Genomic DNA, 26,496 nt, shown 5'->3' with positions numbered 1-26,496 from the left:
GTAATGTACGTTTTGCAGCTGAATTAAGATGTGGCTGTTAAAGCAGTTTTAATGAAATATTCTTTTATCTTCATGATTATAATGGAACAATAAATTAAACCTTTCCTTTTCCCCCAGCTTGAAAAACAAATAATCAAAAAATACCCAGTCTACCATGACCTTTATATCTTTACAAAAGTTTCAAAACAGTCAAATAGCATCTAGTTTTAAACAATTATCAAGGCTGACAAAATCTGATTTTGACTTACTTGTCCATTTTTTAACTAAAGCATTTCTTAACTTGTTCATATGATAGTTATATAGTTAATTCTTGAAAATTTCCATTTGTCCATATAGACTGTGGGGCAACCTGAGCAATATGAACATTGATTGATTTTGCCACCCTTGTAAATTAATAACAATAAAATTATTTCAGTAAAGTAATTAAACAGAGTTGCCAGCAATATTCAGGTATAGCCTTCACACTGTATTACAGAGCTTAATTTAAGTAAAAAAAAAATTCAACATTTCTGTGTGATAAAAGCCTGACGCTTATTTTGTGCCAGTGACATGCAATTTCTCTTACTGGTACTGAAGTAGGACTCATACTCATGATCCAATGGTTGAGAGGCAGACACCTTTACCACTAGACCACAGCTGCATTTGCAAAATCATTTTATAATACATGTATACATGAACTTTTAAATCGCTCAGGTATGCAAATTTACTGCAGGCTACCCTCTTATTTTCACCCGCTAGAAAATTATACATACAGCCTGTGCAGATTATTATAGTTGGCTGCTGAATCCTTTTAACCCTTTGCCTACTGGCCTCAACTGATTCAACCTGACTGCAATCCCAAAACAACCAGCATATCCATGCTATCTGATCATGGTGTAAACTGTTTGAATTTAGTCAGTACTTATTTTGAAATTTTCCCTAAAAATGATAAATGATTTTTGTCCAGCTTGAAAGATTTACAAGTCCATTTAAAATATTTTGTGTGGTGAGGACAGTTCTGAATTTAAAAGCATTATAAAAATTCAGCACTACTTTATATGATAAAATAACATTATCAAAACACTTCCTCTTCAAGTTTACTGCACCTCCTAAAATACTGCTGATTCGGCATAAAAATATATAACCCTTTAATACTTTAACAGGCTTGGGTAATCTTAAAATACTGACTCATAAAGGTTCAAAATTCTTACTCACAGGAAGGTTTAATCTAAAAAAAATAACATGGAATAAATTTCTCCTCATTAATACTTTTCTTTGATCTGTTAATTACAACCATAAAAAAATATTGAAACCATTCAGTATTTCACCATTACCATTTAGTATACAATAATATATAGTTTAGTAATAGTTGTTAAAAGTAAAATGAGCCGCGTCACGACAAAACCAACATAGTGCGTTTGCGACCAGCATGGATCCAGACCAGCATGGATCCCTGCAGTCTGATCAAGATCCATGCTGTTTGCTATCAGTTTCTCTACTTGTAATAGGATTGGTAAGCGAACAGCATGGATCCTGTTCAGACTGCTCAGATGTGCAGGCTGGTCTGGATCTATGCTGGTCGCATAAGCACTATGTTGGTTTTGTCGTGACGCGGCTCAAATGATTCATTTTAAACTTAAATCTCGTCTTTGTAGGTAGTCAGTCAACCGCAAGTTGCAAGATTTTAATGAGGTCGAAATTATCTGTCACTTGCTAAAATTAATTGTCAAAACTGAGCCGCGATGTCTTCATAATTAACTCGAAATTTGACAGTGTTTAAATTAAGTTTTACAACTGACGTTAACATTATGTATCATCATAGCAGCTTCAGTCGTTAACTTTTTTTTCTTCTTTTCTTTTTTCTTTTTAACTAAATTTAATTTACACAGCTTTTGTCAACAATACCGCTACACAAAAACACACATTAAATAAATATTAGTCATTATAATTCATTGAAACTGTTTTTGGACACAAAACAGATGACTAACGAATGAACGAGAAAAAAAAGGGAGTCTTAATACATTGTCTTCTAAGTGCAGTAACGGATTAACTGCTATTACACTTTGGGACAGTTGGTCAGTATTATGATAATTAAATTGAAAATATGGCATATAACTAGATATTGTAAGGGCTTTTTTTCTTTCTTTAGCACTGGCTGTTCAAGGGTGGCTTCCCCTAAGAAAAATTCTTTAAAATCCTGCAGTTTTCCCCCAAAATTGAATTTACATCATGATTTTTCTTCACCTTTTGCAAATATAATATGTATACCGTATAATTTTTCCCCAACATTAAAGACAGGGTTGCCTCCCCATTCTGTGAATAAAAGCCCTGATTGCAGGTAGAAGCTGGTCATCTGACATTGGCAACATTAGTTGAATCCAGACACATGCAAATCTTAAGTTGGTCTAAATGTAAACCCATCAAATTGTTTCTCTAAAGAAACTTTTTCTGTACTGAATAATCTAGAAACTAGAAATGTGTCATCATGCCACGGATGCCCCCGCATGCAGCCAAAATTTCAGATGTTATTATATTTAGTTCCAAATTTGTTTGCACAAATTATTGTTTTCATTTTAAGTTCAAAGCCCTTAAAACTTTTCAATGTTAACACAAACCATTTTCATACAATGTTCAAAGCACTGAAATTATTCAGTCTTAACCTTTTGAAAATAGCATATTTCATATTTGTAGCCAAAATAATGGCTACATACGAGGGGTGATCCAAAAATTCGTGGACAATGTGTGTATCTCCATAACGTGACGTCCTACCGAGGTGAACTCTTTCGATATTATTAATCAATGCTTTTTTTAATAAATTGATAAAATTTTAAAACACCAATTGCATTTTTTATCTATATATGACAACATAAAAACATTAAGTATCAAAATCGCGGCGCAGCTTACTTTTTCTCTGTGATGTAAACGTTTTCATCTCATTTAAACACATGTAAAACCTGTGCAAACAAAGAAAATTGCGGAAAACGTTATCATAACGTTGTTTTGATGTGTTTGACGTCATTCTGTCAGTATTAGAAGACATTTTGAAGTTTCGGTTATTTTACGCTCGTGCTTTAAAGAACAGGTGCTAAAAACAGCTTTATCAAAAATGGACGTCACGGATGCAGCAAAACTTCGGACAGTTATACAGTTCTGTGTAAATCTTGGAAAGACGCCTGGCGAGACAAAAACAATGATCGAAAGTGTGACAAATAAACCGTCAGTGTGACGTTCTCTAGTTCTAAGCTTGGAGCAGAAGTACCAGTACTCAGTCATTCACCATATTCGCCTGATCTTTCCCCGTGTGACCCCGCCTTGTTTTCCAGGTTAAAGAAAGAGTTGAGAAGGTGACGTTTTGACAATCTGGACGAGTTGAGAGGAGCCATCCAATGCATACTGTCATCATTCAGCCAGGAATGGTATGCGAGTACATTTAGAGACTGGGTCCGCCGCCATGAAAAATGTGTGCGTGTTAAAGGGGAATACTTTGAAAAGTTATAAGGCAAAACGGTAACATGGATTACTTCCTATGATAGCATAACGTCGTTTGTGACGTCGTGAGCTGCGCCGCGTTTTGTCATGTCTATGTGTATAAACTGGTGCAAAATCCTTAATTCTTGTACAATCTTTACAATATTTTGAGAATTTGTCGACATATGGTCACTTAATAAGATACTAGAATTTCATGTGATTTGCTTTATTACTTTTTGTTTTATGCAGCGTGTCCACGAATTTTTGGATCACCCCTCGTACATTTCCACAAAAGTATGAGTGCTGAATCTGAATGTTCAAAATTTTTTCCAATATTCAAGAAAGATAAGTTTGTCCAAAATCATTGAACCACGACCAAATTCAAACTTAAACTGCCTATTCCTAAGATGTATCTATATTATTTTCAAAGTGAAAGGGACATAACTCTGCCAAAAAATCATCGAACCATGACCAAATTCCAACTTGACCTGCCCATTCATTTGACATATCCATATTTCAAATTTGAGTTGAATATGTAACACTGTTGGGTAGATAATGAACAGAAACTGTAAATTTCATATTTTTTTCAAAGTGAAAAGGGCATTACTCTGCCAAAAATTATTGAACCATCACCAAATTCGAACTTGACCTTGGCATTCCAAAAAATATCCATATGTCAAATTTGAGTTGAATGTGTTGTACTGTTGGGAGATAATAAACAGAAACTGAAAATTTCATATTATTTTCAAAGTAAAAGGAGCATAACTCTGCCAAAATCATCGAACCATGACCAAATTCAAACTTGACCTGTATTTTCTCATGACATATCCATATGTCAAATTTGAGTTGAATGTGTTGTACCGTTGGGGAGATAATGAACGGAAACTGAAAATTTCATATTACTTTCAAAGAAAAAGGGGCATAACTCTGCCAAAAATCATCGAATCATGACCAAATTCAAACTTGACCTGTATTTTCTCATGACATATCCATATGTCAAATTTGAGTTGAATGTGTTGTACGGTTGGGGTGATAATGAACGGAAACTGAAAATTTCATATTATTTTCAAAGTAAAAGGGGCATAACTCTGCCAAAAATCGTTGAACCATGACCAAATTCGAACTTGACCTGTATTTTCTCATGACATATCCATATGTCAAATTTGAGTTGAATGTGTTGTACCGTTGGGGAGATAATGAACGGAAACTGAAAATTTCATATTACTTTCAAAGTAAAAGGGGCATTACTCTGCCAAAAATCATCGAACCATGACCAAATTCGAACTTGACCTGTATTTTCTCATGACATATCCATATGTCAAATTTGAGTTGAATATGTGCAACGGTTACTAAGATAATGAACGGAAACTGATGATGACGGAATGACAGAATGACGGAATGACGGAAGGACGGAATGACGGAATGACGGAATGACGGAAGGACGGAAGGACGGAACAGGGTAACACTATATGCCCCGGCCATTACATGGCGGGGGCATAAAAAAAACCTTCGCAGTTTGGAAAAAGGAAAAAAAGGAAATTACTGTAATTTTATTTCAAACTTTACATTCAACTTTCTACGGAAGCGTCCTGGTGCCAATTTATAATGTTCTATTAAAAAAATAAACTCCTACGTAGGAGTTTCTAACTCCTACGTAGAACTTGTAAACTCCTACGTAGGACTTTGTAAGTCCTACGTAGGACTTTATAACTCCTACGTAGGACTTTATAAGTCCTACGTAGGACTTTGTAACTCCTACGTAGGACTTTATAACTCCTACGTAGGAGATAAAAAAGCCTAATTAGGAGTTTATAACTCCTACGTAGGACTTTTAAACTCCTACGTAGGACTTTATAACTCCTACGTAGGACTTTATAAGTCCTACGTAGGACTTTATAACTCCTACGTAGGAGATAAAAAAGCCTAATTAGGAGTTTATAACTCCTACGTAGGACTTTTAAACTCCTACGTAGGACTTTATAACTCCTACGTAGGACTTTATAAGTCCTACGTAGGACTTTATAACTCCTACGTAGGAGATAAAAAAGCCTAATTAGGAGTTTGTAACTCCTACGTAGGACTTTTAAACTCCTACGTAGGACTTTGTAACTCCTACGTAGGACTTTATAACTCCTACGTAGGAGATAAAAAAGCCTAATTAGGAGTTTATAACTCCTACGTAGGACTTTTAAACTCCTACGTAGGACTTTATAACTCCTACGTAGGACTTTATAACTCCTACGTAGGAGATAAAAAAGCCTAATTAGGAGTTTGAAACTCCTACGTAGGACTTTTAAACTCCGACGTAGGACTTTTAAACTCCTACGTAGGACTTTATCACTCCTACGTAGAAAACATATCAAAGAACTGAAAGCACAGAGTTCGACGGACATGTATGCTAGAGTATAACTTAAGATAGCATATTATGTAGGAAAATAAATTATATGAGCCGCGCCATGACAAAACCAACATAGTGCATTTGCAACCATCATGGATCCAGACCAGCCTGCGCATCTGCGCAGTCTGATCAGGATCCATGCTGTTCGCTTACAAACCCTATTACAAGTAGAGAAACTGATAGCGAATAGCATGGATCCTGATCAGACTGCGCGGATGCGCAGGCTGGTCTGGATCCATGCTGGTCGCAAAACCCATTATGTTGGTTTTGTCATGGCGCGGCTCATATGTGTCAAGTTGTAATTACCGCAAGCCACTTTAGTAAATACCTTTAGTCTGTAGCCAGAGATGATTTTGTCATTCTCTGCAAATATTAAACGATGATTCTGTATTATGTACGTTTAGTTATATTTATTATACACATGTTCACAAAATGTATGGGTTAAACTTTGTTCAAAGTAGGATATACAATGTAATTCATTATTAGACATATGCATGCATAATGCTCCGCAAACCGTTATCTTCTTAAACTTTACGGAGCAGGAACAAGACACTTCACTACCCCCCCCCCCCCCCCCCCTATAAGGATTTAATCATTTGAAACGGCCGAAAATGGATAAATTGCTTGTTTTGTTCAGCTAGTTCGTATTGAAATCGTAATCATTAAAGCCTTTTAAAATTTTGATATATATGCTTGATGTCGAGTAAGTTTTTTTTCGAATAGCTGTAAAGCAATTTTTCGGGATATATCGCAAATGCTTACAGACACCTCACCCTAAGACACTGTACTCTCTAGAAACCTGAGACACTTTATTAAAAGGTGAAGTGTTGCGGCATGGCCGTGTGACTAGTAGCCTAATGGTCGCTAGCCGCATGGGTTCAAACCCCGTTAGGCGCAAGCCGTTGTTTCCTTGAGCAAGAAACTTTACAATCATTGCTAAGTACGTACTGGTTGGTTCCAGGAACGGATTCGAAAGTGTGTCTTTAAGCTTATAGCTTCCTACACAATCAAACTTAAATCAATTCTGTATGAACCAAAGGTGAAATGTCCTCTATATTTAAGATTTGAGGGGAGGGGGGTAAGTGTCTTGTTCCTTCGCCGATATACCGGTCCGGAATGTTGAGATTTGCATTTCTTATAAAGTCATAAAGTCCTACGTAGGAGTTATAAAGCCCTACGTAGGAGTTAAAAAGTCCTACGTAGGAGTTTAAAAGTCCTACGTAGGAGTTATAAACTCCTAATTAGGCTTTTTTATCTCCTACGTAGGAGTTTTAAAGTCCTACGTAGGAGTTATAAAGTCCTACGTAGGAGTTATAAAGTCCTACGTAGGACTTATAAAGTCCTACGTAGGAGTTTAAAAGTCCTACGTAGGAGTTATAAACTCCTAATTAGGCTTTTTTATCTCCTACGTAGGAGTTATAAAGTCCTACGTAGGAGTTAAAAAGTCCTACGTAGGAGTTTAAAAGTCCTACGTAGGAGTTATAAACTCCTAATTAGGCTTTTTTATCTCCTACGTAGGAGTTATAAAGTCCTACGTAGGAGTTATAAAGTCCTACGTAGGACTTTGTAAGTCCTACGTAGGAGTTATAAAGTCCTACGTAGGAGTTTAAAAGTCCTACGTAGGAGTTACAAACTCCTAATTAGGCTTTTTTATCTCCTACGTAGGAGTTTATTTTTTTATAGAACATTATGAATTGGCACCAGGACGCTTCCGTAACTTTCCTCTCTGGAAAAAACAAATTTAATATAATTATTCTTGTAACCATTTATTAAGTTATCAAAATTTTTAATGCACGTAAATTTTTTTGCATCAAAAAGAAAGATCAAAATAAATACATACATTGGAAGCCTTTATTCTATTATCATTACCATTTTTCCCCTCTTTATGATTTTTTCCCCCTCAAATTTCAACAAAACAACCAAAAAATTCAATATTAGGCCACTTGGTACAAAATTTTCAAATATGACAAAATATAATCAAACATCCCTCTGACAACTTCAAACATTCCAATACAAAACTTAAAAACCAATGAATATCAATTTATATTCAATGAAATACGTCTTTTTTATCACCCTCTTCATATTTCGTGACATTTTCTGCTTCAGCGTATGAGTATACAGAAAAGTACAACACTTCAACTAATTACAACCTCCTACACTCCAACCCTACTACTCAATGCATTGATTTTTTAGGGACTAGCTATTATGCAAAAATGATTTGTTGACAAATAAATTACATAAGCCTCTTAAATTTCTCTGCCATTACCAAATACTACCATCCAATAAAGACAAGGCAAAATACAGTCAAACCTGAGTAAATTTAACCTAGATATGTTTATCTACATGTACAGTGTGGTTCTAAACGTAATGATTAAAATGAACAAAGATCTATAAAATCTGACTGTACGATTAAGATTCCAACCCAGCTTTAAAGGAACTCCACTAAGGTGTTTTAATGCCTCAAAACGTAAAATTAGAAATTCTAACATAGACCTGACAAAATGGAAAACTCTGCAAAGGATGATAAAGAACTCAAGAGTTAAAATAAAAACCGATTTTTGTGCGAATCTTAGCGGGATTTGAGTGAAAAGCATTGCAATGTTTTCCTTTTTGGGTTACTTTGCAAAATAAAAATGATTTTTCTGGAAAAATGGGGTGAGGGAATGATCCAAAATTTGCACACATGTTATTGGTTCATACCTTCATCAATTGGTACACATATCTTGAAAAAATATTTCCAGTCCTGTCATGTCGAAAAACCTCAGTGGAGTCCCTTAAAGTTTAAAACCACAAAGCATTTATAAGTTGCTACTTTCTATAAGGAAGTTCATTTCAACAAGTTCAAGATTTTATAAGCCAAATTTTTAAAAATAAAGTTATAAAGTCTTAATGCAGACAAAAAAAAAATCCATGCATTGTTAAGTAGTTGAAGATGTGTGCCAAAATTCTATAAAATATATTATTCACAATCTTTTGAATTGAAACATTTTATGCCCTGTACAACAATGCAGTCACATAAAAATCAAATTCAGAAAGATAACGGCTCATTAATGGGATGGCTAGTGCAAACAAATGATGTAATGTAATCAAATACCAGCGAGATAACCTGACATACCGAACATGGAAAATGAATTATCAAATGCATTTTTATCATGGCCAAGACCCATTTTTTGCTTGACACATATATCTCTGATATGTAAAACACTACAGCGATAACTGCCTCCTACTCTACAAGGCAATCGGCACAGAAGTAGACTTGTTTGCAAACATAAACAAATAGTAACCAGTCTACAGGCCACTTCAGTTGCTCTGCTGAGATTATTCAAATTACCGTATTTGTTCATAACCATAAGATCATGCCCCATTGAACTGTTGATAAAAAAAGACTGATTTAGTTAATCAATGCTTTCTCTTGATTGGTCAGTGTATTATTCTGAGCGTATATCTGACCAATCAAATACATGTGTACATGAAATCCGAGTTTAAACATATAAAAAAAATTTATGACACACATTGTTGTAAATTTCACATGATGTAAAAAAACTGACATTATTTTCTTTTTAAACAAAAAGGGATTTAGGATTTAATTTTTTGTTTTCTTTGTTGGTGTTTATCATAAAACATTAATTTATAAATTGCCTTTTTATCTGCTCCTCCACAAGAAATTCACAACTTCTCCACTTGAACCAAGTGAATCAGCCATGGAAGACTTTATGATGCTATTGAAGTATTCATATTGTTGATAAAATGCAGGTTTATTTTTTTTAATTGTACAATTTCTTGCTATAAAACTTGTGAACCTGTCTGTTGACCTAACTTAACTAAGCTCCATTAAGTAGAGCATCTTTCAGGAAATGTGCAATAAAACAATGAAGCAATTAACTTCCTACAGCATGTATAAAATAAAATTAATACATTCAAGTACATCCTCAATCATGTACAATGTAATAATTCCATACTAGTATATATATATTTTTCTTGCAATACTGCCCAAAACTCGATTCACGTTCATTACATAATCAAGTTATTTATATAAATACGTGGGAGTGGTAATCTCGGTTTCTCATTAATTTGTGGTTCATATAACACAATGCTAAATAGATAAATTTTAAAAGCGAGAAATACATTATAACATCATAATTAATTCACATCTTACTTGTCACTTTACACTGCACATACGGTACAAAAATTTTTTTATTTTTTTTATTTTACAATGTGAATCATAGTTTACTGTACAATAGGAGCAACTTCTTGAAAAAGAATGGGAAACCCCCACTTGTTATATTTAAAATAGGTCAGGGTTACGTATAGAGGTGTACAGACAAGTTTTTAACGGAGCAGAGACCATCATGAAAGGAGGCATATATCTTGTGATGGGGGGGGGGGGCATACATGAACCTTTAAGGGAGTCAAGAAAGCAGGGTCGATGTGTTAAAAATCTTCTACTTAGCCGGAGGTACTAATTATGTACATGTACATTTATCATACAGAGAACATTATAAATTTTTAGAACAGAATGAGAGAGTGGGGAATGTAAAAAGTTATTAATTTTTTTTATTTAAAATGCAATTATCCTTGTTACTTTTTAATAATTGTAGACAATTTCTATATATAACTTATTACCTTGACCTTTGTAGATAAATTTTATCATTTGTAGTCAAAATCTTCCAATAAGAATTAGGATTACATTAAGAAGTAATAAAAAATTAGTCAACTTTTCTGTCATTACCATTATTTTGCCCATTTATAGTTTTATTTCATCAAAGAATGCAGAATGATGCTCAATGAAAACTATTGCAGATAGGAACTAAAATTACATGCTACTGCTTTCAGGCTCTCCTATTTAGGCATAATTAACTCTTAGTTTAATACAGAATATATTTTATGAAGCTACTAATAGCTTATAGACACACTCTTTAACCAACCAGTACTATGTTTCTTGCTCAATGAAACAATGGCTTGTCCCCGATGGGGTTTGCCAAATTGGCCCAATATGGATAGTTGTCATAAGTAACCCATTATCTGCTTATCTCCAACACACAGAGGTGAGGGGCAAGTGGTTTAAGACAACGACCGTAACCATTCAGCCACGGAAGCCCCAAGAAGTTCACCTAGCATATAGTCTTTGCCACCAGTATAGCAAGGCTTAGCCTACATATCCGTGCAGTCGTAACCAGACTCTTTACTTAACTTGGTAGCTAAATTTGAAATCCCATAAACTTTAAATTGACTGTTCCAAATCTAATAAATGGCAATTCTATTACACAAGTTCAGCAGCTTAAGCGTCAACTTGGTATCCCAATTCTCAGTACAATTGTATTGCATAATCAAAACAAAAACAATATCTAGTACATTTCATAAATCAATTCTAAATTATAATCTCGGGCAATTTATGCAAATTCATTGAACATAATTATTCACCAATAATGCAACCTTGGCAGATAACCTTTCAAATTTCTTCCATTGTCATTCAATTACAAACTAAGGAATTTCAACGATCTAAACAATTCCGTTCATTTGCATATATTTCATTGGAAATTCCTTTAATTTACCAGCTGTTATTATTCTATTCTATTTTAATGTCGTGTAACAAAGTGGAATGTCCCGTAACAAGACTAGTATTACAATTTACAACGAATTGAACAGAACGGAAAAATTCATAATTTATAATATTATATATCTCAGATTCCAAAATTCCTGCTCGGAAGTGCATAGAAATTCCTTGGAGGATTGTAATGCAATATAAATGGTTTTTAAAAATAGCCATTGAAATCTTTAACATAATTTCATAAAACAAAACAACGAAATAATGAATTTAGAACGGTTGAATATTAGTTGATCATATGTATATGATTTGTATGCAGTCATAATGCTGTGTATGTTTTATATTCAGGAAAGATATTGTCTCTGTTTAGTTATAATATATTACATAGATAAAATTGTAAATAATCCTGGATTTGTAAACAATTATTTCAAGTTTCAACCAAAGCAATGCAACGGGTACACTGGTCAGACAAATCCAGCATGGTTTTAATTAATACTGGTCTGAGGGGGAGTGTCTAGGGGCATGCTCCCTGGAATTTTTCCCTTCTGGATTGTTGGAAGATTTATTTCCGTGTATATATATTTTTACCAGTAATCTTAACAGAATTGTTAGAAATTACAGGCATACTTTTAAATGATAAATTTATATTTTATCACTATCCTGCTACAAAGTGGGGACTGGAACAAGGTTTGAATTTGCAACAATAAGTAAAAAGAATATATTAGAACAATCACAATACTTAACCCTTTCCCTGCCAGAGGGTTATGGATTTATTGCGATCACCTATTTGCTAGAGGGTTTTCTAAGAAATTGCTATAATGTATATTATTAATATAATTATCATTATTTATTATTAGTATTATAAAATTATATATGTTTCCAAATCTGCTAGTATAATAATAATTATTGTCGATGGTATAATTATCTATATATTTATTATTATTATTATTATTATTATTATTATAGAAAAGGCAAAAGCCGTCCATATGGCAAATACGCCGAAAATAATAGGGACGGCATATGCAAAGGGTTAGGCTTATTGACCTAATTTTCCCCTACATGTTGTACCATTATAACCAAGTGTCTTAGTAATAGCAACAAATTTATTCTAGTCTGATTGAACACATATCAATTATACAAAAATGAAATCCGAGTCTGAGAAAAAAAACTGATGCACTGCTTTTCGAGAAAATCATTTTTCTCTACATGAATTGGCAATAGCTTGAGACACATTACTCTTACCAATTTGTTGCAAAGTAGTTTATGAACATATTTGCTTGACATCTAGGCATTCCGAAGTCGGGCGTACACGACATAATGACTCGAATATTCCAATACTTAAGCAAAAACAAAGCCATTAGCAGAGAGGCTGAAAACAATAACCGTTAGAATGGTCAATATTGGAATCTTTTTTCTCACATAGATTCTCGGATTCTTCACTAATTCAGGACTTAAACCTAGATGCATATAATACGAGAATGTTTAGAAATGAATTGTGCGACTTAACAAGAGTTGTCCTGAATCATTGACGTCTGAGATAAAATATTTATCATATAAACCATTTCAAAGGCAAGTCAATAAATTTCAATGTAACACAAACAGTACATCATTTTAATCAAATGAAAACTTTGCTATATTTTGACACATTAAATACCTAGAAATGGAATTCCAGGGCCTTAATTCACAAATTTTGGTGCCGAAATTTTAAATCAATGAAAAATTGGCCATATTTTGTCAAATTAAATACTGTTATTTAAAGCCAATAAAGGAGATTCACTTATGTATATTTATTAGGAACAAAAGAAATATTTTTATTATGTCAAATACTTGCTTTCAAAACAGATTTATATCTAATTTCGTATGCAACTAAGTTGACTGGCAACATAATAAATTGATGAATGGAATTACTGCATATTATACATGCACATGTACAAGAGCAGCACAGCAACCTCTTCAAAAAATAACATGCTGTAACTAAGAGGTAAGTCCAAAAATAGATGGGAAAAGGACCGACTTGTCTCATATTAAGCAGTCACACAACGAGAGATAAATCTCCCAGAAGAGAGCAAGTTCTAATACAAAAAGCATCACTGCAAGAATATCAATCTTTAATGCTAGAAATCAGTGTAACCTCAATTTATTTTTTTCTTCTTCTCACTTTTTATCATCTTTTCAGATAGAATATGAAACCTTTTCTATAATAATGGCATTTAAATATTAAGATCTTTTCTGTGACATTATTTTAGCAAAGTGTCCTCAATAGAGGGCTGTTGCAGGATCCTTTAATACTACATGTAGTTTACAAGAAGGACCCATGTTCAAAATGGATCAAAATTCAACTAATAATTCTATTATACAAGTCATGTAATATAAAAGGTCTCATTTCTTCTTATTATTTAATAAAGGAAAAGGTCTACATAGAATGAAAATTGCCAAACATTTTTGTATTTTCTGATCGTAAGATCAGTAAATACATAGCTAACATCCACGGTCTAACACAATATTTCCTAACAGTCCTAACAACGCAAAGTAGTTCTCACTCAAAACTGCTTAAAAACCAGCAATTTAAAAGAAAGAATAATTTTTAATGTAGGCATTTAATGAATTACAGTGCATTAAAAGTTTAGATTAGTCAATAGAAATATGAGGTTACAATCACAAATTTCGCGGATGAATATCTTTTTACCCAATGAAAAATGTTCGGCTATTTCCGTAAAGCTTCGGATTATCATGAATATCATTTTATATAGCCGTAAAGCTTCGGATTATCATGAATATCATTTTAATCAATGAAAATGCTATTTTTAGCTATGCCTATTACCGAATACTCCAGAGCGTAGTACACAAATAAATCTGACTGTCGAGTAGTGGAATATATACATGTCGGACTGTTTTGGCGATTTTCGATAAATTATTTTCATCAGTGTTAAACAACACGTTTATCGTGAACAAAATACCTCGAAATTAATAAGGATTACAAACACGAAATGGAAATTCTCAATTTAAAATTACATAATGTTTTCGTTTTTATTCAAGGTTCATATGTATAACTTCGCCGTGGTGCAGAGGTAAGCGGTCTCGTTGAGGATGTGAGAGGCCTGTGGTTCAAATCCTAGTCGAGGCAATTCTATTTTTTTTCATGCAAAATTCCATATGTAAATCTCAAACTGTTATAGAAGAAAATTAAAACGCTGTCGCTGCGTAAGATGAATTATAGTATATAAAAATAAACTTATACAGGAAAGTACATACAGATAGTCAGTATGATTTAGATTGCAAAGATCAGAAAATACCATAGAGCTGCAGCCCTTTGATTTATTTAATGTAAGTTACTGCAGTTTTGCAGCCAACCCTTAATTTCTATATTAAATTTCTTGAAAATGTCCACTTGTTTCTTCAGTCTACGGGAACTGATTTTGCTGTCTCAGCAGGGGCATGACCCCTATCAATATTCTTAATAATAATATAACAATACTTAATAGCAAGCCATTCTCCACCCCCCGTCCCCCCCCCCCACATTAAAAAGTTTGTAATAGATTTCACTCATTACATACATGTAGTACACTTCAATATTGATAAAGCTCAGCTGTTAGAAAAAAAAAACATGAAAAATTTTCTGCTGAAATCATCGTGTCATACCAGACAGGGGGAATTAATGTACTCATTTACAGTAATTTGTTAATAACATGGGAAACTGCAACCTGATTTCTATTTTCTTTTGTTTCATGACATAATGTATCAGTGACTTGTGACTACAGTTTCATGACAGGCAGATAATTTAATTAAAGGCACTTGACGTCATAATTAACCATAAAATATATCAAAATGGCAACAAAAAAAAGACAGTGGCAGCTGTAGAGGATAACATAAACAAAACATGATTCAAGAAAACTATGAAAAAAATCTTTTTTACTCCATTCATACAGGTGTGCAACTAATATACCACAATAATATGTGTTTTTCTGTCCTTGTGACAAATCTACACTTGCAACAACCTTAAAACAATATAAAAGGATTCTATAAATATAATAAACATAAACATGTAGTTATAACAAATAAAGCTAACATTTTCTTATTCAGTTGAATCTACCATAAATGTAAATTTATGCCTTTTAGGACCCCAAGTCAACAAAAATAAACAAGACTATTTTTTGAATAGCTTAAAGTGTATCAGTAATTTCTATCTTTCTATGACATGCTATTAAGAAATGTGAGTTTGAATCTAGAGAAGTCATGGTCTAGTGGTTAAGGTGTGTGCCTCTCAACCCAGAGACTGACAGGGCTCTAGCCCTACTAGAGGCAACACCATGTCAATCAATTCAAAAACTTTAACATATTGTGGCCTAGGCCTTGGATTGAATTAACTTTTTAATAGACATCATACAGCACTAAAATAGGGAGCATATAATTATACAGACTGTACATATATCCAACATATCATACTGATTGAAAGCTAGAACCATTTCACATACTTTGAAGAAAAGCCAATGGTACAATTCAGCAGCTGTCTATAGAGAAGTGAGAAATACCCTTAGGGCCAAGAATCTTCTTGTTAGATTCCTTAGAGCAAGACAAGATTGGTTTTTTTAAAACCAGTCTCTGTAATACTAAAGTGGAGTGCCTTTAATTACTCCAATTACAGTAACAAAAGAGAACAATTAAATCCTTCACAGTTTTGCCCCTCGATGAATAGGCTTTCAAAAAAACAAACAATACACTAAAGGGACTACTTTCACAAGGTAATTAGTCCACTTCGGTGAGCACGTCAGGCGTAGTTATACCTAGAGATGTAAAAATAAACAAATAACCTGAAAACCGAGACCGATTTTAATGTGGACACTAGATAATTTTACAAAGATCACAAAAGATTTAAGACTTCAAACCGAGTTAGACTATACTAGGTTTAAGTGCATATAACCGCAAAATTATAATAAAGGGTTCATCACCTGGGAACAACATAAGAGTAAAATTTCAGTATCAGGTAAATTGACATAATTTCAAGTGTGCAGTCTTAAACTTTGAAAGTATTTTCATTTTAATAATTTACAAATAATAATTAAGACACTATTTCTATACTCAGGTAATCCTAAATAGAAGGCTTGCCTCTATTATGAATATTGGTACGGCCATGCCATATTTATAGAGCTATGCAGTCTGGCCTGTTTCAACATTAGTGGCAGCTTAATTTTTTCTTTATTCATTTTAATAGACTATTAATACTTAAGTTCCTTAACAATTAATTTCAGAAATGGAGTCAGGACTCAGGACATGTCCATCTTTCAATCTGGACAAAACCATTCATCATTTTCAGAGAAAATTTCAAAAATTGCATTGACAATGACTAAATATGGAACAGTGCAGACCGATGACTGAATAGCGAACAGTACTGACCAAGATCATGGTCGGCAGACCACTGAATCCAGTGATTGCATGGGTAGAAATAAGAATCTGTTGTCATCGGCAGACTTATTGCTCACAATTGGATCCTTACAAACTACAAATCAGCGATTTTTCTCACTTAATTTGGAAGGGGTCTTAGCTTCTTGATTTGTGAAAAATTATCACTAAAATTTCCAATTTGGAAAAAAGAAAAAAGCTGGTGTTACTTCAAACTGCATGATCTCAAAGAAAAATTTAATTGGGAAGAGGTCTTTTTTTAGGCCCCAGTTAAATAGGGTGAAAAATCACTGGCAGTAAAGGCATATCAGAAGGTCAGTCAGCCTGTATTCTATATAGATAAAATATAAAAAATTTCATGATTCAATCATGATCTGACATTTCAAAAGGTACATTTACTTGTCCATAGACTGATATTCATCATACTGAAGGTTACTAAGAATCTTTAAGAGAATAAAACTTATTATATAATCATAAGCTCTTAAAATGATCTGTCTGAAGCTGAAATTTAACAACATTAAGTCTATTTGGTTGGTAAAACCTTTCATATTAGTCTATCCTAGGAGAATAAAATGCAGACTCTTGAAGGCTGTCTTTATTTACAAACAGCTAATCTGAAAGCACGCAATAAATAATATTTAAAATTATCATGAAATATTTTAAACCTTTTTCTGAGGTGGTTTTAAAATACATATCATATTTATAAACTTGCTTGACTCTTATAAATTGCTTGCTGCCATACAGACTTGCTGATATGCCAACAATATTAGGTCATGTGACCCTGCACATATCTATTAAACTGCCTGTCTGACCAAACTGCACATATATTATTTTTGGTTGGGTTTTACGTTGCATGGAAGACCTCAAGAGCCCCTCTGTGCATGGTTTTAGGCTCAATCGGGTACATGAGTAGAACTAACGATGTTCTGTAAGCTAGCTGGATAGTTTTCTTACCTTAAGTTAAAGAAACCCAGACCCTGGTGGGATTCGAACCCACAGCGAAAGGCATGATTTGAAGTAACAATAATAACTATTTGGCCACAGACACCCAAAACACTGCATACTGTAACTTAATATGTCATTAATTAAACTGAAACCCCTTAAAATTACTAATGGACAGTTACAATTTCAAAGCAGGAGATACAAATTTAGCAGTGTACTGGTGTCATGTTCTTTCCCAAATAATATGACAAAATTTAATTTCATCTGTACATAAAGGATATGTCTATTTGTCTAGCTTTTAGGCCAATAAAAGTGTGCGTGACCAGTAACATTTATTTCTTGCATAGTTGTACAAAAAAGTGAAATTTTATCTTTCTATATTCATGATAAAATTTCGAAAAGTTTACATTTCATAATGTTGACTATCCAAGCCATGAAACTAAAATTTTTGTTTTGGAGTAATATTGGTAATGCAGACGACAGCCAGTGCTCTCTCTGCATTTGGCCAATTTACCCATTTGCTAAAATATTATTATTTTGGCTTGAGAAAATTTAATTTGGCAGTTATTGCTCACTTAAAATCAAAAGATTCTCAAACAATTATGAATATAATATATGTTCAATATTTTTAAAGGGTATAAAGTTGGGTCAAAATGACATTGCTTTACTTGTAAAGGCATATGTGTGTAACTGTTGAGTATAAATGGCAACTCAAAGAGCGCATTTTTGTATCATTTCAGACACTAGCACTAGGGTGCCCGAACCAACAATCAACCGTCCAAAAGCCAGCCAGATAGTTGTATAGATATCACGTTTTCTTGTGGGATTCCCACCAAGAGTGTTTAGGAGAAAGGAGATACAAACCACTCAACCATGGATGTAGCTCATGCAGTCTGATCAACTTCTTTACTGTTGGCTGCTTGAAATCCCTTTATCTTTGAATGGACTGTTTCAAATTCAAAGAAGGGCTAAATTCATTTACAAAATTTAGGCAGGTTAAATCGACATTTCCAGCTTCTATACATTTTGAACCTTTTGGCTTTCCATAATTAATTTTGGGAATTGTTTCAATGTCAAGATGAAAGTTTGAAGTTAGTCAGCCAACAGCATTGAACCTGGTCAAACTGATCACATGTGCAAGCTAGCCTGACTCGGGCCTATCTCTATACTAGTGACAAAGGGTAAACCTTTTAGGTTCCACCTGGATATGGATTTAACACTCAACCATGGACATTTAATATTTGTACAAAGTGCATGTGCATAATTTGTATATATGGATGTACTTTAAGAAATTAAGACTTTTGAAAGTATAGAGCTAGACTACATTCATTGCATTTTGATACTTTGATCAACAGATGTTTAAACTGCACTTAATGTACAAGGGGTACAAATTTATCAATATCAATTTAAGCGATTAAATATTGCACGAAAATACCACTAAAAGTACATAATTATATACAAGTCCTGACATCTTCTATTGGTGAGTATAGAGCCTTTAAATCACTTATAAACCTAATATTTCCAGTCAATTAATATGCTTATTAAAACCCCCACTAAACCACAGCATCATAATGGCTAAAACCGCAGGCCCTAAAAAGGTACACTTTTTATTTGTTGGCAATATGTTATGCTCATTATTTAAGCATAAATTGAAGACAGATGCATAATTTTAACAAGTCATTAGCATAACTTCATACATATCTCCTATTGTATTAAATATGTATGAATATTAATGTGAATAAAAAATCGAGATTAATACAAATGTATGTACTAATAACAGGTCATCTAACCAAAACAATTCCATCTATTCATTTTACAACTATTATTACATTCCCTAAAACAATTAAATAAATATTGTACAGTCTGCATTGTACATGTATACTTAAAACCTTATTTTACTAACCCAAATATACCATAAAATGGATTGACAAAACATACCGGTAACAATAATATTTGGACATTAATAAAAAGTTCTGGACATTTTAATGTAAAAAGACTTTTAACTGTTTTCTTTTGGTTTCTTGCATGCAGATGACACTCTTAGAAAATAGTCTTTGTAATAGGGCTTTAACTACACTGACACTGTTCAGTTTAAATGACCACTTATTACCCTAGATGTCCAATTAATATTCATTGATGCACAGCCTCACAGGTTTTGGCATCATAGTAGAACTTACCCACCAACCGTCCACTTGCCACAGTGGATCTATAGTTTCCTCAATTGAATTTAAAACAATTCAACTTCCCACTTCAAATGGGAAAGATTTAAACCTGTTGTGGTGAATAAAAAGGGATTCAGAGGTCAGTGACATAGATTAATAAAGTCACTACATTGTAGATTTAAATGATTTAGTGGCATTGGGCCGCGGACTGGCGCTAATTTTGGAAGATTGAAAGTGACTGGCGCTAATTTTGGAAGACTGAAAGTGACGATAATTGATACCATGATAAAATGTTCAACCTTTATTTCAGTACATGTACATAATCATAGTACTGGTAGAAATGGTAGAAATATAATGAAATTTGATAAAGGTGAAAATATTGATAAAAACAAAGAATCTAATGTAACCATCGTGACATACATGTACATGTATGATGATATATTACGAAATACAACATTACTAAGAAGCTGACTTGAGGAGTTTTCAGATAGCAAATTGATCACTTGTTATTTTCTAAGTGTTTCAATGGCATATGGATGACACTACTTTAAAATAGAACTAAACTCTCCCATAGCAGCTTTCCCTTGTTAAAAATATGTAATAATACTCCCACCAAAAAATATAATACAATCTACTATAATAGTACAGAGCAAATGAGGTGAACACGTAGCATTAGTACAAAAGATTAAGAGAATAATGTGTACCTAATCCTAGATAAAAGTGAAATGGGTTATAGCAGCTCAGTGAACTTCACTTGTAGGCAGGTTCACCTGTCAATCAACCGCCTCATTACAGACACCATAGCTGATTACAATTTTTGAGAGAGAGAAAAAAACCTCCAAGTGCTGTACCATGTACCTGTCAGTTTAATCTGCTGAATGAACTTCGATGAAACTATTTACTGCGGGATGCACTCTATAATTGATTATTCTATTATTTTTTTGCTTAAGATAGCTCTTTTTTTTTCAATTAACTTAGTTTACACATAAATTTTAGATTGAATACAAAGAAAGTTAAGCATGTATTCTGTCTCATTCTTGAATCTAAACATTTTTTTTGGTAAGGGGTTTTACGTTGCACCAACACAGTAGAGGTCATTTTAAGAGTCATAATTATGGTGATTTTCAGCTTTACTGGAGGAGGGAAACCTAAGGTGCATTATTTTAGCCACTAACAGGCACCTGAGAAGAACCACCAGCATTCTGTAAGCTAGCTGTCAGATAATAACTTCTCATGAAAAGTCCAAAGTCCCTTGGGCCTGGCAAGATTTGAACCTACATGTACAGCAGTGAGGGGCAAGTGGTTTGAAGTCAACAACCTTCACTATTGGACTATGAATCCAAAACTCAATCAGGTTGAGGTATGTTAACAAAATAATCTAAATGAAACCAAGCTTTGATCCCAGATACATAATTTACATTGTAAGCTAGAACCCATGATCACTGGATTCAGAATTTCAGATGCAGCACTCTAAAACCCTTGACCATCAGAATGGTCAGTTTATAAAGTTAACAGTACACTGACTCACTGATCAATGAAACTTAATTCTGTTCATCATTCAAAAAGTAACACAATAATGATATTACCAACAAAAATTCTAATACATTAAAACAGAGCCATTTTCATGAAACAATTAAGTGATGCTTAGCTATTTTAGTGTATAATCAAATAAAGATCAAACAATAACTTGAAGAAAATTGCCTCACTGTAAGATCAGATTGGCAGATTGTCTGAGATAGCAACTGCAATTTAACATGCAGATGCGTTTATATAATACATGAGAAGAATGAAGGAATAATAATATATAATAAGTAAATTTTTAGAAGAAAATTTGGGTACAATTCCTTGTGTTTACAATAATAAATATCAAAGATACATCAAATAAAGATAAATCCTATGTATACATCATAATTTAACTATATAATTATTATGCAAAAAAGAAAACTTTTTTAAAAGCCTCAAATCTGAACTTCAAAATAACCACCATAAATTATGATAATAAATTATAATTTCTACTATCAGTGTACAGAAATAAATAAAAACAATTCTCCCAAAACATTTCACAACATTCATTCATACAGTCAGGTATGAATAAAATATTCCAGGATTCGTAAGTTCAGGCAGTTTTATGGTCTGGTTGAATAAATCAATCTCCCAAGACGTATACTTCACACACTTTAAGGCCAGCAAATCTGATTTCCATTTTATCTGGAATCACTATTTTAATTGTCCTTATGATATTTATAAAGAAAACTTTAAAAAAATTCCTTTGTCCATGGAGGCTGTGGAACAACCTTGGCAATACATATTTAATTGATTTTGCCGCCCATGACACACAAGTTTATGCATTGTTTTTCCACTTTGTATTGCTCAGATTTTAAGCCTTTTTTTAAACAACATATGTTACCCTAAAGCAAAGATAAACAACAACCATTGTAGTTAGAAATGTGAAAATTTATAAAATCTTCACATTACAGGATAACAACATACAAATCACAACTTTATTGTAATTCCACATTACTTAGTAGACTTTTAAAGAACTAATTTACCTTTCCAAAACATCAAGCCGTTCCCTCATTATAAGAGATAAAGTACATATTGTCAATCAATATCATACAGGGCTCAAGCTAGGTTCAAAATTTAGGGAGAAGTCACTTCTCCCTCCAGCTGCTTTAGGGAGAAGTGGGGAGACTTTAGGGAGAAGTGAGGAGATTCATTTATCGATGTTTGTTGTATGTTATCGCAATTATGTTGACTCACTGTACATATCTTATTAAATGAATTGGATTTGTGTTACAACAGAATATTCAATTTTAATTTAAAAGTAGTTTGAAACAAGTAATAATAAGAATGAGTATCATGTAATGCAACCATTGCATTAAATGAAGATAAAAAAGCCATAGTTGATTCCTATCATGGATCATAATCATGGGTGGATTAACAGTTATTCCCTTCTGATTTACTATTAAAAAGCTTGCGCCGGACATTATATTCATATTCACTTATGTTGTAAAGAAAATGAAAGTAGATAACAAAAGAAACGATCTTTAATTTAACTACATTTGTAATAAATACAGTGTAATACGCCGTCAATTTTATCAAATTTAACTCGTCGCCAAAAAAGGTTATCATAACTTTCATTTAAAATTACGGTTACAGTTATATGTCGAGCGGACAATCATTCGATACTGAAAATTTAATTGACGTTTGATCCGTCCATCATAAATAATTGTTACAGGTAGTTGTATGTTAGCGATTTAATGATTGGTTTAATAATGTCGCCTCGATTAAAACATGAATTACGATTGGTTTCTCGCACGTATTGGTAATCTCGCCGTGGGCGGAGTCTAATTGTTCCTCGAGCGTCTGTTAATTAGACTTTTATGGCATGTTGGTAAACAAACGAATTAATGACATTTCGCGTTGATTGAGATGCATGACAGTCCCTTTTTCCGGCGGCGAGGGTAAACAAAGCAAACACACACAACATGTTATTCACAGTTATTGTTATTGTTGGTAATTTTCAATAATGGATCAATAAAATCGGGCGACTTCGTCTTCGCTTTCATGTAAGATGTCGGCGAAGTCAGACGGAATTTGGCGACTATTTTGCCCGAATCGCCCACTAGCTCGAGCCCTGATCATAGGGACTGTAAACTACATTTAAATAATTAAAAGATGAATAGTGATTAGTAAATTAATATTGCTATTTTTAGAAATAATAAAACCCAGACCTGTCTTTTTTTCTCAGTAATTTAAGAGCACGATCCATACCCTTTTGGAATACTTATAACAACATGTGGATTGGTTGCCTTGAGTAGTTCCATGGAAAACAGATTTTTTTAATGTCAACAGCTCACATTATTGAAAATAACCACTCTTGTAATACAAAACTGGTTTCGACTGTAAATCTTAGTTGCAGAATTTTGATAAAGGAACTATTTTACTTTTCTATCATTGAAAGGGAAAAGGCTATGAGAATGAAGTTAGAAATAAAACAAAGCTTGGTACCATAAACACCATATTGTTTTCTAAAAAAAAGCTTTCTCCAAAGAGATCAAGAACAGAATCTATAAAGCTGACATTATACAATAAAGAAAAATACATAAAATCTGACCAAGTTAGGGGTTAAGGAAACATTTGTGACTTATAAAAGACAAAACTTATTATTTTATCAATTGTTCAACTTCTCACAATACTTACTATTATTAGACTTTAAGTCTCTGTGAATTAATGGAATTGGGGCTTCCTCATGCAGATAATACATCCCTGTTGCTATCTGCATGGCCCAGTCCACTAAAATATCCGGCGGAATTTGGCGTCCATTTAACACTCTATTTAAAGAACCTCCTGCAGCATATTCCATCACAAGACAAAGATCTGGTTCCTGAAGACATACTCCTCTTAAAGACACAATATTTGGATGGTTTAAAAGCCAAAATAGCTTTGCTTCTTGGCTCACATTAGCAAAGGTGGCGTCAGGTTCATCTGGATCATGGTGTGCAATTTTAACAGCCACAACCTCACCCCTCCAAGTTGCGTGAAAAACTTTACCAAACCCTCCTACACCTATCACATCATTTAATTTTAATTCCCTGAAATCAATGTGCAGAGGTATTTTCTTAATAACATCCGCCTCTTTTGACACAAAATTGCTCGGAAATATTCCCACTTTATCTCCAACTTTTCCCGTCCACCATCCATGATCTCCAGATATTTTGGCATCAGTGGAAAGTACTTCCACCTCAACACCACGTCTAAGTGTCAACTCATCATCTCGAGTTGCTTCATAATCAAAAATTGAAGTAAATATCGGACCACCATTGACATTTTGCACAACTGATGGCCTGGCATAAGCTATTGAATTTGATGCCACGGACATGTCAGACCGTAATGCACACGGCATTTGAACACACTGGCCGTCACTAAATCAACAACAAACAGATAAAGTAACATAAGAAATAAATCAATAACAAAGCTGTGCTGACATAATCAAACTAAATCCTTTCAAATATTCTAATTTTGGGCTACATGACTCTTGACAGTTGATTTGCACTGTAACGCGATAATTTTTCTAAAAATAACAGTAAAATCAAAAGTTTTTCTTATCATTCATTAACTTTACAAGGTTATTGACATTTTGCTTTAGACATCGAAACACAAAATACTCTCGGAAAGCGACATTTTTCACTTGCGTTCCCATCTTTTACACCTTTGTTTCTGTCACAAAAATTTAGTAGCCGCCATATTGGTGTACTTTGACCTTGACCAATCGGGTGTGAACAAAATTGGCAATGCGGATTTGAAATGAAAATGCGTCACCTTAAAGAAATTATATTCGCATAATTAATTAACACTAGTAATTGATTCAAAATGTAAAGATTAAATCACACAACGTTAAAGAATGGATGATTATCTAATTTTCGATAAGGCTATTCCATTATTTATGGTGAAATGAAAATGTTTCCAGCAGCAATAACTTGCATCTGGGTCAAGGAAGTCATAGCTTAAAGTAAACTAGAACTTGTATTTTGGGATAAGGCTACTGAATAAGATTGTCATTTTTAATCAAAACTATGCAACACCTTCTTTCAAGCATTATGTGCAGTTGCGTGTCTGTGCCAGAGTTTAAAAGAAGTAATGTAAAGAAGAATTTATAAAAGTAATACTGTAATTTTTACGTACATGTAATTAAAGAGAGTTGAAATAAAAAGTTGATAGTGTTAGTTATGAAGGGAAAGCATACAGCTAAAACAAATATATTTTCATTTTAAGCACGGTGGGGAAGAGTGGTCACTCCTTGTTTAAATTGATCCATGGTAAGAACCTGCACAAGTTCAAATTGCAGTGAGTCAGAGGACTATTGTTGCTGGTATATTTATATAGTAGTTACATACAGTGAGGATATGCCCGAAAGAAAGAGGATGTGAGTGTCGGGTGCGACGGAGAGAGCTGAATGTGATGGGGTATTGGCACAGTAACCAATCCGATAATCTTGTAAAACATTAGGAGTCTGGCATAAATTCTCCTATTTTCCAGGGGACTCCAACCTAACTTATAGAACAAACAGATGATTATGAATACTGTCATAAACTTACTTTAATTTTTATTTTTTTTAAATTCAAAATTTTGTATAGACTGTGATGTATTTTAATGCTTTATTTTTTAAACAATGTACTATCAGACCTAAAATTGTACAAACATACCGAGACAATTATATTGACTTTGAAACAATTTCTGAAATCACCACCAATTAAGTAGAACAATATTTATACATGGTGCCATAAATGAATAATCCATGCTATAATCGTCACTTAAAATGATTCAATTAAAGGGGGAAGATGTATGCAAACTCCTGATGAATCATTATTTTTATTAATAGAATGCTATCATTGACAAATACAGCCCAGGTCAATTCTGAAACATAACATTTTTACAGTGATTCAAACGAAAGGTACATCATTTTTAAAATTGGAAGACAAATTAGTCAAATTTTGTCATCCAAAACGTAACTCTTTTCATTCGAAACGAAAATGAAAAAAAAATGTTTAGTACCCATCTACATAAATGTTATCACTATAGCTTAATTAGACTTCTCTGGAACA

The 26,496-nt window shown here is 33.3% G+C and overlaps 1 protein-coding gene across 1 annotated transcript in view; it reads right to left on the bottom strand.

Moving 5' to 3' along the window:
• LOC132744074 (mitogen-activated protein kinase kinase kinase 10-like) overlaps positions 1-25,159 on the bottom strand; it is a 54,717-nt gene extending 29,558 nt beyond the window's left edge. The window contains 1 exon segment of the mRNA XM_060732681.1: positions 24,095-25,159. Within this exon segment, the coding sequence (XP_060588664.1) occupies positions 24,095-24,797 (703 nt within the window). The 5' untranslated portion in view covers positions 24,798-25,159.
• Between the last annotated feature and the right edge of the window lie 1,337 nt (positions 25,160-26,496).

The sequence above is a fragment of the Ruditapes philippinarum genome, unplaced genomic scaffold (genome assembly GCF_026571515.1).
Source record: "Ruditapes philippinarum isolate M1 unplaced genomic scaffold, ASM2657151v2 ctg1590_1_1_1_1, whole genome shotgun sequence".
Lineage (NCBI taxonomy): Eukaryota > Metazoa > Mollusca > Bivalvia > Venerida > Veneridae > Ruditapes > Ruditapes philippinarum.
This window is presented reverse-complemented; position numbering and strand designations above follow the sequence as displayed.